This window comes from Myotis davidii, unplaced genomic scaffold (genome assembly GCF_000327345.1).
Source record: "Myotis davidii unplaced genomic scaffold, ASM32734v1 scaffold512, whole genome shotgun sequence".
Classification (NCBI taxonomy): Eukaryota; Metazoa; Chordata; class Mammalia; order Chiroptera; family Vespertilionidae; genus Myotis; species Myotis davidii.
The window spans coordinates 1,898,796-1,912,837 of record NW_006284323.1 but is presented as its reverse complement, the minus strand read 5'-3'; the positions used below and the strand labels follow the sequence as shown (position 1 = coordinate 1,912,837).

Genomic DNA, 14,042 nt, shown 5'->3' with positions numbered 1-14,042 from the left:
GGGTCAAAGAAATCTCAAGAGACATTTTAAAATCCTCACCCCCTTCTTGACCCTCACCCCCTTCTTGTTCCTCACCCTCTTCCTGGTCATCACCCCCTTCCTGGTCCTCACCCGCTTCCTGTCCTCACCCCATTTTGTAACTGAGGCCAAGGCGCCGACAGTGCTGAATGACCCGCAGGGTGAGCAGACCCCGGGTTGGACGGCACACCTCACTCTGGAGTCAGGGATCTGCCCGCAGTTGGGGTTTACTAATAATTTCAAAGAGGCCATCAAGAGAAAGCCAGGAGGGGTGTGGGACACAGGGACAGCGCCCATGCTGTTCCTCCCGTGGCTCTGAGACACATGCAGGCCTTTCATGTGGTCCTGCTCCTTTCCCACCCAGAGGGCTGTGCGGGTGAAATGACACTTCCCAGGGAGCCATGACATGTAGACTCGTAGACTTGAAGACCTCCTGTGGCAGCGGGTACCTTCCTCCCGGCGAATGCGTCAGAACGCGGGCCCAGAGGCCAGTGACAAGGAGACCGATTCGGTGGGTCCCCACCTTCCTTCGTTTCCCTGGCTTCTGGCCCAGTGAAGGGACGGAATGGATACAGGGCTGGGGGCATCAGCGTCCCCCTGCCCCCATCAGGTTACAGAAAGCATCCGAGGCCCCCCGATCCATGCCCAGCTCCTCTGGTGTCTGCCCCCAGAGTGCGGATCCTGGGCGCCAGGCCTCTCATGGAGATGACTGGGGGCTCCTGTGGGGATGTCCCCGCTCAGCACGACGACATGCTTCTGTCCTGTCATGGCCCAGCGCCCTGCACAGGACTCAGAGCGGGTGTGGAAGATGTGGCTTGCTCTCTGCCACACTGTCCTGGAAACGCACAAAACCCAGAATTCCGACAGTGGGGGGTGGGGGTGGGGTAGTGGCAGAGACCTGGAGGAAGAGCTCCGAGGACAGAGAGCTGACAGCGCAAGGCTTTACAGTTATGAAGTAGCAACGAAAATAATTTTATGGTTGGGTCACAACATGAGGAACTGTATTTAAAGGGCCAGAAGGTTGAGAACTACTGCCTAATGGAACAAGATGCTGAGAGGGGTGTCAGGAGCAGGCCCTGTGCCATCCCTCCTCGGTCGCCCACACATGTCCGGTGGACCTACGGCACTCGCTCACGTTTTGGGGGCCGGGGGAGCTGCTGAATGCTGGGTGTGGTGACAGGTGGGGTAGGTGGCCCTGAGGGGACAGAGGCTTGGGTGACATGCCACTTCCTTTTCATGGTCAGAGCCAGGTGGGGTGAGATAAGAGAGGAGGAGGTTGGGGAGAGAATCCAGTACCCACGGTGCATCCACCCCTTCAATGCCCCAGTGATCATCTCAGAGTAGGGGACCTGGATGGGGGTGCTTGGTATCACACCACGTCCCTACCTCAGTCTCTCTCAGCCATGAGGACACGGGCAAAGGAGGTGGGGGCGGGGGCAGATTGGTGTCTTAAGGAAGCAATGGCGACCTCTCTGGGTCACTGCAGTCCTTGAAGCACATGGAGCGTGGAGGGGATAACGAGCCTTAGTAAGAACTGCGCTGCTGATAAGGCACAGGAGCAGTTAACAGTTTGGGGAGCATATCAGGCACACACGCGTGTGCACACGTACATGCACACAGGCACACACATGCACACATACATGTACGCACAGGCACACACAGTCCCTAAAGAACCCAAGCTCCTCTTCCCCCCAGCTTTGGAAACTAGGCTGAGGACACCTGTGTGGAAGGTCATCTGGGGCCAGTGCTCTCTTGCACCTAAAACCGCTGGACTTCAGCCGGGGGAGGGAAAACCCCCTAATAGCTCCCACATCTGAACACATGGCTTAGTGGTGTCAGGCACAGATAGCGGGAACTCCCTCTGAGGTGCAGGTGACAGTAACCTACAGGAGGTGCTCCCTGATCCAAAGGATGGAATAGCAGCAGTGTTACTATGGATGGGAGAGGACGGAGAGGCCACGCATCAGAAGTAGCAGTGCATGTCGGGGCTGACAGCTCTGCCATGTCATCCGCGAGCCAGGCACTCATCTGTGACTCTCATCATGGCTTCCATGGGCCCCAGGTGTCAGCCCAGAAGCAGACTAACAGCGGGGCTGCTCTGTGGGTCACTGTGGGCTCCAGCGGGGCTGCTCTGTGGGTCACCGTGGGCTCCAGCAGGGCCCACAGTGCCAGCTCTGAGATGCCTCACAAAAGCCACAGCCTGTGGTGGCCCCAGGCACTGTCCATGTCCTGGCCCCTTGTGCAAACCCCAGTTTTGGTCCTGGTGACCATGCATTGCTGGAAAGGCGAAGAGTGGGACAGGACAGAGTACCTCATGGCCCAGGATCCATGGGAGCGTTCATTCCACTTGCACCCGCGGGAAGTGTTAACCTGCCCGGGCTCTCGCTTTGGGTTGTTGATTGATTTCACACATGCCGTGGCTTGAGCGTCTTAGTTTGATCCGTGAGCTTGTTTGTTCTGTGGCTGGTAGTGCACTGGAGGTTACCAATGCTCCTTGATAAATTCCCACACAATAGGGTTCTGTTCAGACGATGTTGAACTAAAGACCAGGCCAGGAACCAATTCTCCGAGCCAAGTTGTGGCTTAAGATCATATCTGCAGAGTTACTGAGAAGGATATTGTTAACTTAAGAAAACTCCCTTGCCTTTCTTTGTGAGAGTGGGAGGGGCAGGTTGTGAAAATATTCAATAAATGTGAGCCCGATAGAGAACACCAGTGGCTATTAGGGAACAATTAGATATTTGATCCAAATGTCAGTGGCTATTAGGAAAAAAGTTATCCACTTACAGGTCGGAGCAGACAGAAGCTATAGTTAGTAACAGAAAGATGTATAGTATTGCAGTATTTTAAAGGTGTTTCTATTTTTTTTAAATTGAATTTATTGGGGCGACATTGATTAAGAAAATTATATAGGTTCCATGTGTACAATTCTATAATACATCCTCTGTATGTAGGATTGTGTGTTCTTAATTGTTCTTCTCAGGTCTTAATATTGTCCTGAGTTGGACATTTTGGGGGTAGCAAACAGATTAAATTAGGCAGATCTGCATATATCTACATACATCTGAGGTGCAATGAAGTTGAGTGGGCCTAATAAGTAGGGAACCTCTATGCTAAAGGCAAACATTGAAGGTGTTTTATTTATTTAATCTGTTCTAGGTTATCAATGTCAAGAACTCGCAAGAGCTGAGTTTACCCTACTTGCAAGCTGATAGTTTTATGGATGCTGGCAGAAGACAGGAGAGTCCTGGTTCAGAGATAAAGGACTGTGTTACTCACCGTGCAGCAAGCTGCTTGAGGTCATCATGTTTGTGCCCCCAAGTCCTCCTGGGGTGGCACAGATGGGCTCAGACAAACGCTGGAACACACAGTGGGTTGCATTCCAGGACAGGAACCCTGACTTCTTAAGGACTGAAATCTTTCTAGGGGCAGTAAGCTTGCCTGCCTCTGCTCCAGGTGGAAGTGCCATATCTGCCTTCCCGGATTGTTTGCTCCACAAACATCCTTGGAAAGATAGTCTGGCATGAAGGGCTGTTTTGACAGCCTCCTACTCATCTCCTTGGTGGTGGCTGGGTATTTCCATCCAGGGTTGTGGGGATGGCCAACATTGGACAGCTGAGATCACCTCCAGTTTGCATCACATATGCTCACAGCCTGGGAGTGGGGGACCCACATGTCGTGCAGGGCCACCTGGGGGTGCACTCAGGAACAGAGTGAGCAATGGGGGCACTGCAGGAGGAGGCTTTGCTGCATCAAGAAGGTAGGGTGTCCATGGTTCCCACAGAGCATGAAATTGGCTTGTTTGAATAATTCTGTGGGCTGGCAGGGAAGTGAGAGCCCCTACTCAGGGCAAGCGGGAACTGTGCCTCGTCCCCCGATAAGGAGGTTGGCTTGGCCAGGGATCTTATCCGTGGGGACAGGCGGGGAGGAGGACGTGTGGTTAGGCCACCTGAGGCCCTCTCAGTTCCACTGAACACTGAGTCTTAATTTTAGGTCCCAGACCACAAGGACAGTTAGGAAGACATGCACAGATATGAGAGGCACACGGAGAATTGTCTTTCAACAATTTTTAAACTTTTAAAAGTTTATTTTTAGAGAGTTTTTAAGATAATACAGGGAAAGGCAGATTTATTTTTCACTAGAGCCCCGGTGCACGAATTCATCCACCAGTGGGGTCCTTTGGCCTGGCCGGGGAGGGTTGTGGGAGGTTGACCAGCTGGGAAGGGACTGCAGGAGGATTCCAGGGTGTGTCCGGCCTGTCTCACTCAATCCCAATCGGCCAGATCCCAGCAGCAAGCTAAGCTATTGGTAGGAGCATCTGCCCCCTGGTGGTCAGTGCACATCATAGTGAGCGGTTGAGCGGCCTTAGCATATCATTAGCATATTATGCTTTGATTGGTTGAACGGCTGACTGGTCGGCCAGACACTTAGCATATTAGGCTTTTATTATACAGGATTGATTTCAGAGAGGAAGGGTGAGGGAGAGAGAGATAGAAACATCAATGGTGAGAGAGAGAATTATTTATTGATCAGCTCCTTCCTGCATGACCCCCATGTGCCCTTGGCCAGAATCGAACCCGGGACCCCTGTCTGCAGGATGGTGCTCTATCCACTGAGCAAAACCAGCTAGGGGACATTTTGTTTTTCTTAAAGGACCAGGTGGTAAATATTTTAGGACTTGTGGGCCATACAGTCTCTGTCACAAGTAATCAACTCTGCCATCACAGCTTGGAAGTAGCCATAAACAAATGTGTAAATAAATAGGCATGGTTGTGTTTTAATAAAGTTTTATTTTAAAAAACAGGCAACGAGTCCATGTCCCATAGTTTGTCAACTCCTGCTATAATATATCAGTTTGCCTTGATATGGTAACCTAAGTGATTTAAATATTTTGATGTTTTAAGATCAACAAGATTGTGGCTTGTCTTAGTGTGGTGTCAAAGAAAGTAAAACAAAGTACCCACTCAGATACCAAAGAGACATCTTAAAGTAATGTACATCTTGAATAACGTCTTTCAAAAAAGTACAAGGACGAATCACATTGCACAACACACTGGAAAATGTGCTAAAAGATATATCCACCCAATTATATTCCCAAATATAACTCCTCAAGAAATTTTGAATTTCATTCCCTCCCAATCTCTTTCAAAATTCTCACCAGCATTAGTTCATCTATGTATGTCTTCTCGTAGCTTCGGCCTAGTTCTTTATTAAGTAGATAAATTTAATCATGGGCTTTCAAAGACTCTATTATTTACCCACTCCACTGATCAGCACAACCAAACTCCAGAAACCTGCAAAGCTGGGGAGGAAACTGAATTGTATGTTGTTCATCCCTCCCACTCCCTCTTCTACATTTAGGGGCACTAGACATGTAAATGGTAATAAAAATAGTTTTCCCCTGATGATAGTGTAAAATGAAATATGATTCTTCTTGGGCTTTAGGAGGCACACGAGACTTTGGAGAGCACTGAATAAGCCCTCTTCCCACCTCCCTTTATAAATGACACTGTATTCCAGAGGCGCGAGGAGGCTGGCCTCAGTTACGTGCATATATCGAAGTCTAGATATTATTTTATGGATTCTACAGGTAATTTGGGTAGCAGGGAACACTAGATGGGAAGTCCCCATTTCTCAGCTCCTGGGGTGCAGCCTATCCACTGCTTTACTCCACTCCCCTCTCTAAGGAAGTCCCTGATGTGCAGACCCTGGGTCCAGCGCTGAGATACACAGTGAACAGGCCCAGCTCTGGGTCTCACCCTGCCCTTACTGGCTATGTTATTTGAGTGAGATATCTTCCTGTGCGGACCATAAAATGGGGCAATAGCTTTAGCCCTTCCTTTGCATTGCTGTAAGGATATGATCCAGCCTGTGAAATCCTCAGGTCACTTTGCACAAAGTTAGCCTGCAGTAAGTATTAGCTGTTATCTTTGGTACGATTAACAAAAGAAAATATCCACTTAAAATGTAGGTGCAGCTGATGTTTTGAATCAGGTGAACAAAAGATTCTTGGGAGAGGGGTGAGAGACCTGTCATCTCTCTGAGGGAAGTAAGGGAAATCTTTCAGGAATAAGTGACTCCTGAATTAAGAGCTCACGTACAGAAGGGAGTTAGGAAGGCAAAGAGTGGAGGGAGAGCACTGAGAGAGATGAGGACACACAAGCAAAGGCTCAAAGGCCAAGGTGTGTGTAGAGGAGTGTGATAGGCCTACATTGTGAGAAAGACCCAGCAACAGAAGAGGCTGGAGGTGTATGTGGGTCCAGATCATAAAGGGGTCTTGCTTTTCCTTCTCAGGAAACTCATACCTGGTACTTTATGGGACATGAGAAGCAAGGGGAGTGGCAGAGAAGTGACATTTATAGATTTTCATTTTATAAAGATAACTAGAGGCCCAGCACACGAAATCATGTGCAGGTAGGGCCCCTAGGCCTAGCCTGCGATCATGGCCAATCCACTGAGCCAAACCGGTTAGGGCTCAGGGCCATCTTTTGCCCACTCACCAGTCCCCAGTCCTGCCCTGCCACCACCCACCCCGGTTCCCTGTGGTTGTCCCTTCGCTATCCTGTGATTGGAGCCTGCGAGTTGGGGGTAAGGGGGGGAGAGGGACTGAGAGGTGGTCAATGCACCTCATAGAGACTGGTTGAACAGTTGTTCTGATTGTTACACCATTATGGTCGCTGGGTCTTTATTATACAGGATTAAGGCACCTGACTTTTGTCTGGATGGGGACAAAACTATTTGTGGCTGAGAGATGAGTTAGGAGACAGTTGTAGCGAACAAAGTGAGAAGTCACGAGGACTAGAGTGGGTTGTAAATACAAATGCTTACAGAGGTCAAACAGGTGCCATAACTGGATAAATCCAGGTGGGTGGGACCTGGCTGCAGCAACCTGGAGAACTCATGCCCTGCACTAAGGGACCACCATAGCTTCAGCTTCAAGAACTTCCTTCAAAATTCCTTAGAGAACAGGTTTATGATTGACAGGTTCACTCCACATTGGTTTGTCTAAAAAAGTACCTTCTGCTCAATTCTGTGTGAACCTAGAACTTCGCTAAAAAACATTGAGCTTCTAGGACCTATGAGTTTATATTTTTTCCCCTCAAGTTTACAAAAAATATTTTGGCCATTATTTCTTCTGTAATTTTTCGCTCTTCTTCCAATGCTACACCAATTATATGTATGTTAGAATGGTTGACATTATCTCAGGTTATCTTCAACTTTTTTATTAATATCTTTGCTCTGTATGCTTCAGTTTGGAGAATATGTACTGCACAGGCTTCAAGTGAATCAGCCTTTTCTTCTATTCTAAAGCCCATACAGTGAATTTTTCATTTCAGATATATTTGTTCATGTCTAGAATTTCCACTTGGTTCACTTTTTGTCTCCATTTCTTTATTCAAATTTTAAAATTTGTAATCTTATTATATTTTTATGTTTCTCTTTAAAGATTTGAGCACTTTAGTGCAGAATCTGTGTCTGTTTCTATTCACTGATTTTTCTAATGATTATGGGTCATGCTTCTTTGTCCGATCAATAAATTTTGGTTTTGTGTTAAACATTACTGTGTGTCTGGATTTTGTTATCTTCCTTAACAAATGCTAAGTTTCATTCTGTTAGGCAGTTGCTTTATTTGCAGATTAAATTTATCCTTTTAAGACTTATAAAGATTTGCAGGAAAGGAGACAGAATGATGGTTTGCAGGTGATAGTGGGACAAGGCATTGAAAGTGGTATGGTTCGCAGCCTGCATCTCCAAGGAGCATCATTTTTGTGTGAGGATAGAGACATCAGGCCTCAAGGTCAATGTCCAGCACCCGTCTGAGCTCATGAAATGGGAACATGAACAGCCAATACAGTTGGAAATGCACATGTGTGCACAGCTCCATGTTCACATAGAGTGCCACTCATACTGCAAACACCACTGTCTATTATAGTGATTTCCCCACATGTGGAAGTAACTCGTATTGAAGAAATGTGCTTCCCACCCCGCCCACCCCCAATTTTCACAAAAGCAGTTGGTATGGGCAGTTGGTGCCTTGGGGAAGGGGTTGAGCACTTCTGCCCAAGGTGGATGCAAGGGAGCATCTCAGGGGAGACACAGGCTTCTGTTAGGGCAAGAGGAGGGTGAGGGACATGGGGTTTGAGGATGACAAGTTGTGTTTTTGGCATAGATCAGATGGTTTCAGCGGGAACCCTGGAAGGGTCCAGGATGGGGGCAGTGGGAAATCAGGTCCAGGAACAGGAAGCAGAGAGAACAGAGGGGACATGAAACCAGGAGAGAACAGATGATTAAGTAGCTTATGTCTTGGTGGTGACTATGGGTGACAGGGACATGGGGCAGGGAAAGTTGACTCTGCAAAGTTTCCAAAGATGGAGTCCCATTGGCTGCACAGTGGTGGTCAGTCAAGGACCTAGTCTGGAGATGTCATAACTGGACGCCCAGAAACCCTGGAGCATGAGGCCTGCTCTCTAGACTTGAGGACCCAGGGTTTTGGATTCCATGCACCTTCGGGTCCCTGGTTGCGCAACCAATGAATTACAGATTGGCAACTCCTGTAATTCCTGTGGTGGTGGGAGCTTGATCCTTTCTCAGCCTTCCCACCACATCTTTCCTCTTTATCTGTGGAGTGTCTCCCCTCCGGCTTTTTTCCTCTCTTTCTCTCTGTTCCATCCACAGACTCCCTTATCCAGAGCATCTTACCCCTGGGCACAGCGGTTACAGGTGCCACCTTTTGGGAAATGCAGAGAGCTCCCATGGAGGATAAAAAGAGGAATTTCGGAGGGTGGCTGAAATGAACTTATTTTTGCGCTCACCGGGCTTCTCCTTTCACCTAGGCAGACTCATCTCTGTGGAGAGCAGCCCCCTCCCCAAGATGGAGAGAGGAAGTGCAGGCCAGGGGCCAGGAGAGCCCTAACTGCACCGGGGAAGAGGGGTCTCCTGCCCTCCTCGGAGGCCCTCCCATTCCTGAAGGAGGGCGTCTTCTCTCTGCTGCCAGCTGGCCTGGGCATTTCCCCAAATAGCCTTGGGCCCAATATATATATTGTTCAATTCCTGTGGTAGCTATCTACTTTATCTGGAGAAATGCATGGCGTATCCCTTCCTGGGTGTGACCCTGTGGGGCCCAGCTCCAGACATGCCTGTGGCCAGTCTTCCACGTTGGCATCCTGGAACGGCCCGGCTCCAGGCCAGGCAGGGGCGGCCACACTGGTGCCCAGAGCATGGCACCTGGCCCGGAGGCCTCGCCTGCGTGGCCCTCTGTCACCCGGCCGAGCTACCTCAGCCCCCTTTCTTAACAAAGGATCCAAAGTGTTGGGGCCAGGGGTGAGAGAGAAAGGTCATTTCCGCTTGCTGAGCAAACAGAGAGACAACGATAAAACGCCCCTGGCAGCGGGAACCCTGCATTCTGCAGCGGCCCTGGGTGCAGCTGAGCGCGGACATGGCAGGCGCCCGGCTCCTGGCAGCGGTCCTCGTCCTGGGTCTGTGCGCCATGGCGGGGGCCGGGAAACCTTGTAAGTGAACGCCCCGAAGTGACCCTCCGTGGCTCAGTGTCCACATTTGGGCAGTGGGGCCTCTGGGCCAGCGAGCCCGGAGAACCTGCTAGAGCCCACACCCAATGGGGCATGGAAGCCCCTGGGGGGGTCTCCGTTCTTGCTGGCTTCTCTCAGGAGGAAAGGGAGGAAGCTGCGTTCGCTGGAGGGAGGAAGCAGCCGGGAAGGCACCTAAGACCTGTGGTGTGGGCCACACGCGCAGGCCTATGGGCGTTCACACTTGCTTTCCTGCTATTCAGGGAGGATACCCGGGGTCTGTGAGACCTCAGAGAGAGGCCTCCCTCCCGGACAAGGTCAGGGTGACCCCTGGTGCTGGGGGGCCCGCTTGAGGAGAGGGACAGGGCAGGATGCCCCTCCAGGGGCTCCTTGGAGTCCGGCTTTGATCACCTTTCATCTTGGTCTCCACGTGGGCCCATCTGTCCACCTCTTTCTAGAAGGTTATTTTATTTTTTTACGTATTTTACAAATGACACAATGGCAGCAAAGCCCTGTCCCCTGTGGGTGAGACCAGACTTTGCATTTCCCTGGCGGACACGATGGTGTCCCGAGCGTGCCGGGCCGGGCAGCGTGGAGGGTGGTGACGCGTCTCTCCACAGCCCCCTGCCAGTGCTCCAGGATGAACCCCGACAGCAGGAAGAACTGCGGCTTCCCGGGCATCACCAGCGAGCAGTGCTTCGCCGCCGGCTGCTGCTTCGACACCACCGTCCCGGGGGTGCCCTGGTGCTTCACGCCCCTCCCCATGCAAGGTAACCGCAGGGCAGCGGGGCCTCTTCCTGTGCCCGCAGCCCGCAGCCCAGGCCCCGGCTGACGGTGCTGGGGACGGGTGCCCAGGCCCCCCAAGGGAAGAGAAAGTCCCCCTTCACCTGTGTCCACACCTGGAGCCCCAAGGGCCAGTCCTTTGCCCCCTTTGGCAGACAAATGTGGGAGCCCGTGTGTGTGCAGAACCTGTTTCTCTGTATTTGAAGAAATAAACAACGCTGGGGCCTCTCCTGTAAAAGCGTGACCGGAAGGTGCTTCTAGGGCAGTGGTTCTCGACCTGGGGGTCGCGACCCTTTGGGGGTCGAACGACCCTTTCACAGGGGTCGCCTAAGGCCATCGGAAAACACATATATAATTGCATGTTGTTTTTGTGATTAATCACTATGCTTTAATTATGTTCAATTTGTCACAATGAAATTGGGGGGTCACCACAACATGAGGAACTGTGTTAAAGGGTCGCGGCATGAGGAAGGTTGAGACCGCTGTTCTAGGGGAAGGAGGATTTCGTGGGACCTCATTCACGTGACTGCTCGCAGACGCAGTGTTAGGACGTTAAGTCTTCTAGGACCACTTCTGAGAGTGGCTGTATGTCAGATGCTCAGGAGAGCACGTCGTCAATCCCACGGCGTGCACACAAGAAAGCGGGTGCAATGCAGGCTGGCGTGCCTGGGACTCGCACCCTGGCCTCTCGCCCACACTCCCTGGGACTGAATGCGGGGCTCCCGGGCTCTGAGGCTGGCTATGGGCCAGGAGCCTCCCTCGAGGGGAAGTGCTGTTGGGTTTTCATACTTGTGCCAAATGCTTTAGAACCTGAAAGTTATTTCTCCTCTCTGGACTCGATATGGGCAGCCCATTTTACAGAGGGGAATAGCGAGTCCAGAGAGGAGAAATAACTTTCTTGAGGCCCCAGTCCTATAGGTCTTCTGACTTGTGGTGTCTGTGGGGAGGAAGGGGTGGCCAGGCGCTGGCACCGACCCGTACGCAGGCCGTGGGTGGTCCAGCCCCAGAAGGTCCTCCTGACAGTCCCGGCTGGAAATCCGGAGGTGGTCCCGGGGGCGCATGGGAATTTCCTAGTTAGTAGCGGGCCTAACTGAGTCTCTGTGCTGTTCCTCTCCCAACCCTGGTGACGGTGACCAGACAAGGAGGAGTGTGTCATGGAAGTGTCGGCCCGCGTGAACTGTGGCTACCCGGGCATCAGCTCCGAGGTCTGCGCGTCTCGAAATTGCTGCTTCTCCGACACCATCCCTGAAGTGCCATGGTGCTTCTTCCCAAAGCCCGTGCAAGGTACCGGCGCTGAGGGCGCGCCGGCTGGGGCCTGGGCACGAGGATTGCTCAGGAAGGTGGGGGCTGGGGAGGGGGTGTTCTTACCCTGGACGTCCTGCCTGAATGCCACTGAGGCCCTGGCTCCTGACCCAGGCGTGGCCATTTCAGGGGACAAGTAGACTGATGGATGAGCCTGCCTTCACTGTGAGGCAATTCCAGAATGTTCTCAGCCACGGCAGCGTCCTTGAGATACGTTTAGAGCCACACTGCGTCATGGGTCTTTATGACGGTTTCAAAGCACAGCGTTTTCAGCCACGCCCCTGGACCGTGGCCACACTGGAGGCCTCACAGTCCGATGCCCATTTTTGGATGCTACCAAATGCCCTCGCTGTGTTGGGTGCCGGCGACGGGGCCCGGAACAGAGCAGACATGGCCTCCTTTCTGTGGCCCTCATGTCCTCTCACGTGGCCATGCATGTCAGGTTCTGCCCCAGCGCCTGCTTCAGTGGCAGCCCCGGAGGGCCCAGCCCCTCCCCCTCTTCGGTCACAATGTGTCTCCCGATACTGAGTTTGGCAAGATAAAGGAAAAGCAGGCATTTCCCCCAAATGGGAGGAGGGCCCTGGTCCTTGAAGAGCACAGCCTTCACTTGCAGAAATTTCCAAGTGTGACCTAAGGGACCACCTGGCAGTTGGCCAGCTGTTTAGGGCGAGTGGCCCCCAGAGGACACCCCAGCCCTGGGCATTTGTCCCCGGAGGGGAGCTCCCTCCACGGGCGTAGCTGGGCACGTGGCCTGTTGCCACGGGCCCCACAGCACCCTTAGCTCAGGCTCCGGGCTCCCTGACCTCTCACCAGCACCTCTCATTTTGAATTTCTAGACTGTCACTATTAAGAGGCAGTGGCTTGAGAGGACCCGCCGGCTCCTGCATGTTCTGAAACAGCGAGAGGACTCACCAGCTCATCCGTTTCCTGTTCCGTGTTTCCTGAATGCCTGGGTTTTCTTCATCGCTTTTTACCTGGTTCAGTGGGTTCACATTCAGTGTCTTCAAATAAAGGAAACCCTTAACATCTGCTGCATTTTATTTTGGCTTCATTGACGCAGAGGCGGAGATAGGTGTGTGTGTGTGTGTGTGTGTGTGGCGTTAATGCGCTTTCATTTCCCATAAGAGCAAAAAGCCATCCGCTGTGTCCGGTGACTCTTGCAGCACTCAAGGGCCCCGTGTAAGTGAGTCTCTGAATCTGCCTCACTTTCTAACTCCTGCACCCGGTCGTGTGTCTACACACTCACATGACTTCAGCCCTCAAGCCTCTCGCAGTAACATGTGACTTCAATGCAACTACAAAATCATTTCACTGTGACCAGAGGCATCTCGGACCACCTGCCTTTGAACTGAGTGCCAGGCCCTGTCACCTTCTGGGACGCCGCTTGCAGAAGGAGGCCACCTATGGCCTCAAGTCGCCGGCGTGTCTTCCTCTTGCTCACAGCACACTCGCCGGCTGAATAAATGGTGGCTGCTGCTGGAGCTTGTGGTCTCAGCCACACTCGGGACCAATGGCCAACGAGACAGGCGCGGGCGTCTGTGCATTTGTTCATCACAGGGCGCCCACAGGGTGCAGTTCACAGGTTCCCCCGTCGGCCAGCCCGGCCAAGCGAGAGGCAAAGCCAAGTCCCCCTCCAGGGGCCACATGAATGGTCCCTGCCAGCACCCGGACCGAGAGTCTGGAGGCCCCGCTCCCAGAACTGGCGCGTGGCTGTCCTGTCTCTGGGGTTGGCGGGAGCTCCTGGCTCTGGCCAGCGTGGGCGTTTTCTGGTCCACGGACCTCTTGTTCTCAGGCGGAGTGGGGGCCACTGGCAGGAACCTCTGGGGGCCCACCCTGAAGGCGTTTTCTCAAAATCCTCCTCTCAGGCCCCACCCCATTCCACTTCCTCCCTTGGGGTCCTCTTTGGTGCATGAACACCCTCCTTTCTGAGCCGATTCCCACGTGCCTTCTGATGACTGACTGCGGAGTCTTAAGCGATGTCAGTGGCGTCTGCTGGGGCCGGGGGGTCCTTGGGACGTTTCCTCTGTTTCAGATACGGTAGCTCCTGCCGGCTGCAAAGCCCTTGATGGCCGCTCACTGCTCGGCATCCAACGTGGTTTGGGTTGCGCTGTCCCCTCCTCCTCCTTTACGTGGCCACCAGGGGGTCCTCGTTAGCCCCGGAGCAATGGTTGGTGCATACGAACGCTCTCCCTTCAGAAAAATGAACCCTTCTTTGTCCTTTTCTCTGTCTTCCTCCACCTCATCCCTCCTCCTCCCCCTCCTTTCCCTCCTGTGATGAGTTATTTTGTCTCCTCGGCCATTCTCTGCTTCTCTCCCTCCATCCCTCTTCCCCCAGAGGCACCCACAGTCTCCGCTGGGCTCTGGCAGTCATGCTGCTGACGTGAGGAGGGTGAGACTTGGTGCAGAGGGTCCGCC

The 14,042-nt window shown here is 52.5% G+C and overlaps 1 protein-coding gene across 2 annotated transcripts; it reads left to right on the top strand.

Moving 5' to 3' along the window:
- The first annotated feature begins 9,405 nt into the window (after positions 1–9,405).
- On the top strand, positions 9,406–12,657 carry TFF2 (trefoil factor 2). 2 transcript variants are annotated; one of them, XM_015569060.1, is made up of 5 exons: positions 9,406–9,527; positions 9,806–10,003; positions 10,163–10,312; positions 11,463–11,609; positions 12,464–12,657. In XM_015569060.1, the coding sequence occupies exons 1-5, from the start codon at positions 9,455–9,457 to the stop codon at positions 12,475–12,477; spliced, it is 582 nt and encodes a 193-aa protein (XP_015424546.1). In that variant the 5' UTR covers positions 9,406–9,454; the 3' UTR covers positions 12,478–12,657. The 2 variants fall into 2 exon arrangements, with proteins under 2 accessions (XP_015424546.1, XP_006754402.1); XM_006754339.2 differs by lacking the exon at positions 9,806–10,003 and having other exon boundaries at positions 9,407–9,527.
- The last annotated feature ends 1,385 nt before the right edge of the window (positions 12,658–14,042 follow it).

Excerpts from the sequence above, each read along its gene's own strand:
- TFF2 (XM_015569060.1), top strand. The coding sequence starts at position 9,455 with ATGGCAGGCGCCCGGCTCCTGGCAGCGGTCCTCGTCCTGGGTCTGTGC. Across the intron at positions 9,528-9,805 it reads GGCGGGGGCCGGGAAACCTT|GGAGGATACCCGGGGTCTGT; the intron begins GTAAGTGAACGC and ends CCTGCTATTCAG. Across the intron at positions 10,004-10,162 it reads TGTCCACCTCTTTCTAGAAG|CCCCCTGCCAGTGCTCCAGG; the intron begins GTTATTTTATTT and ends GTCTCTCCACAG.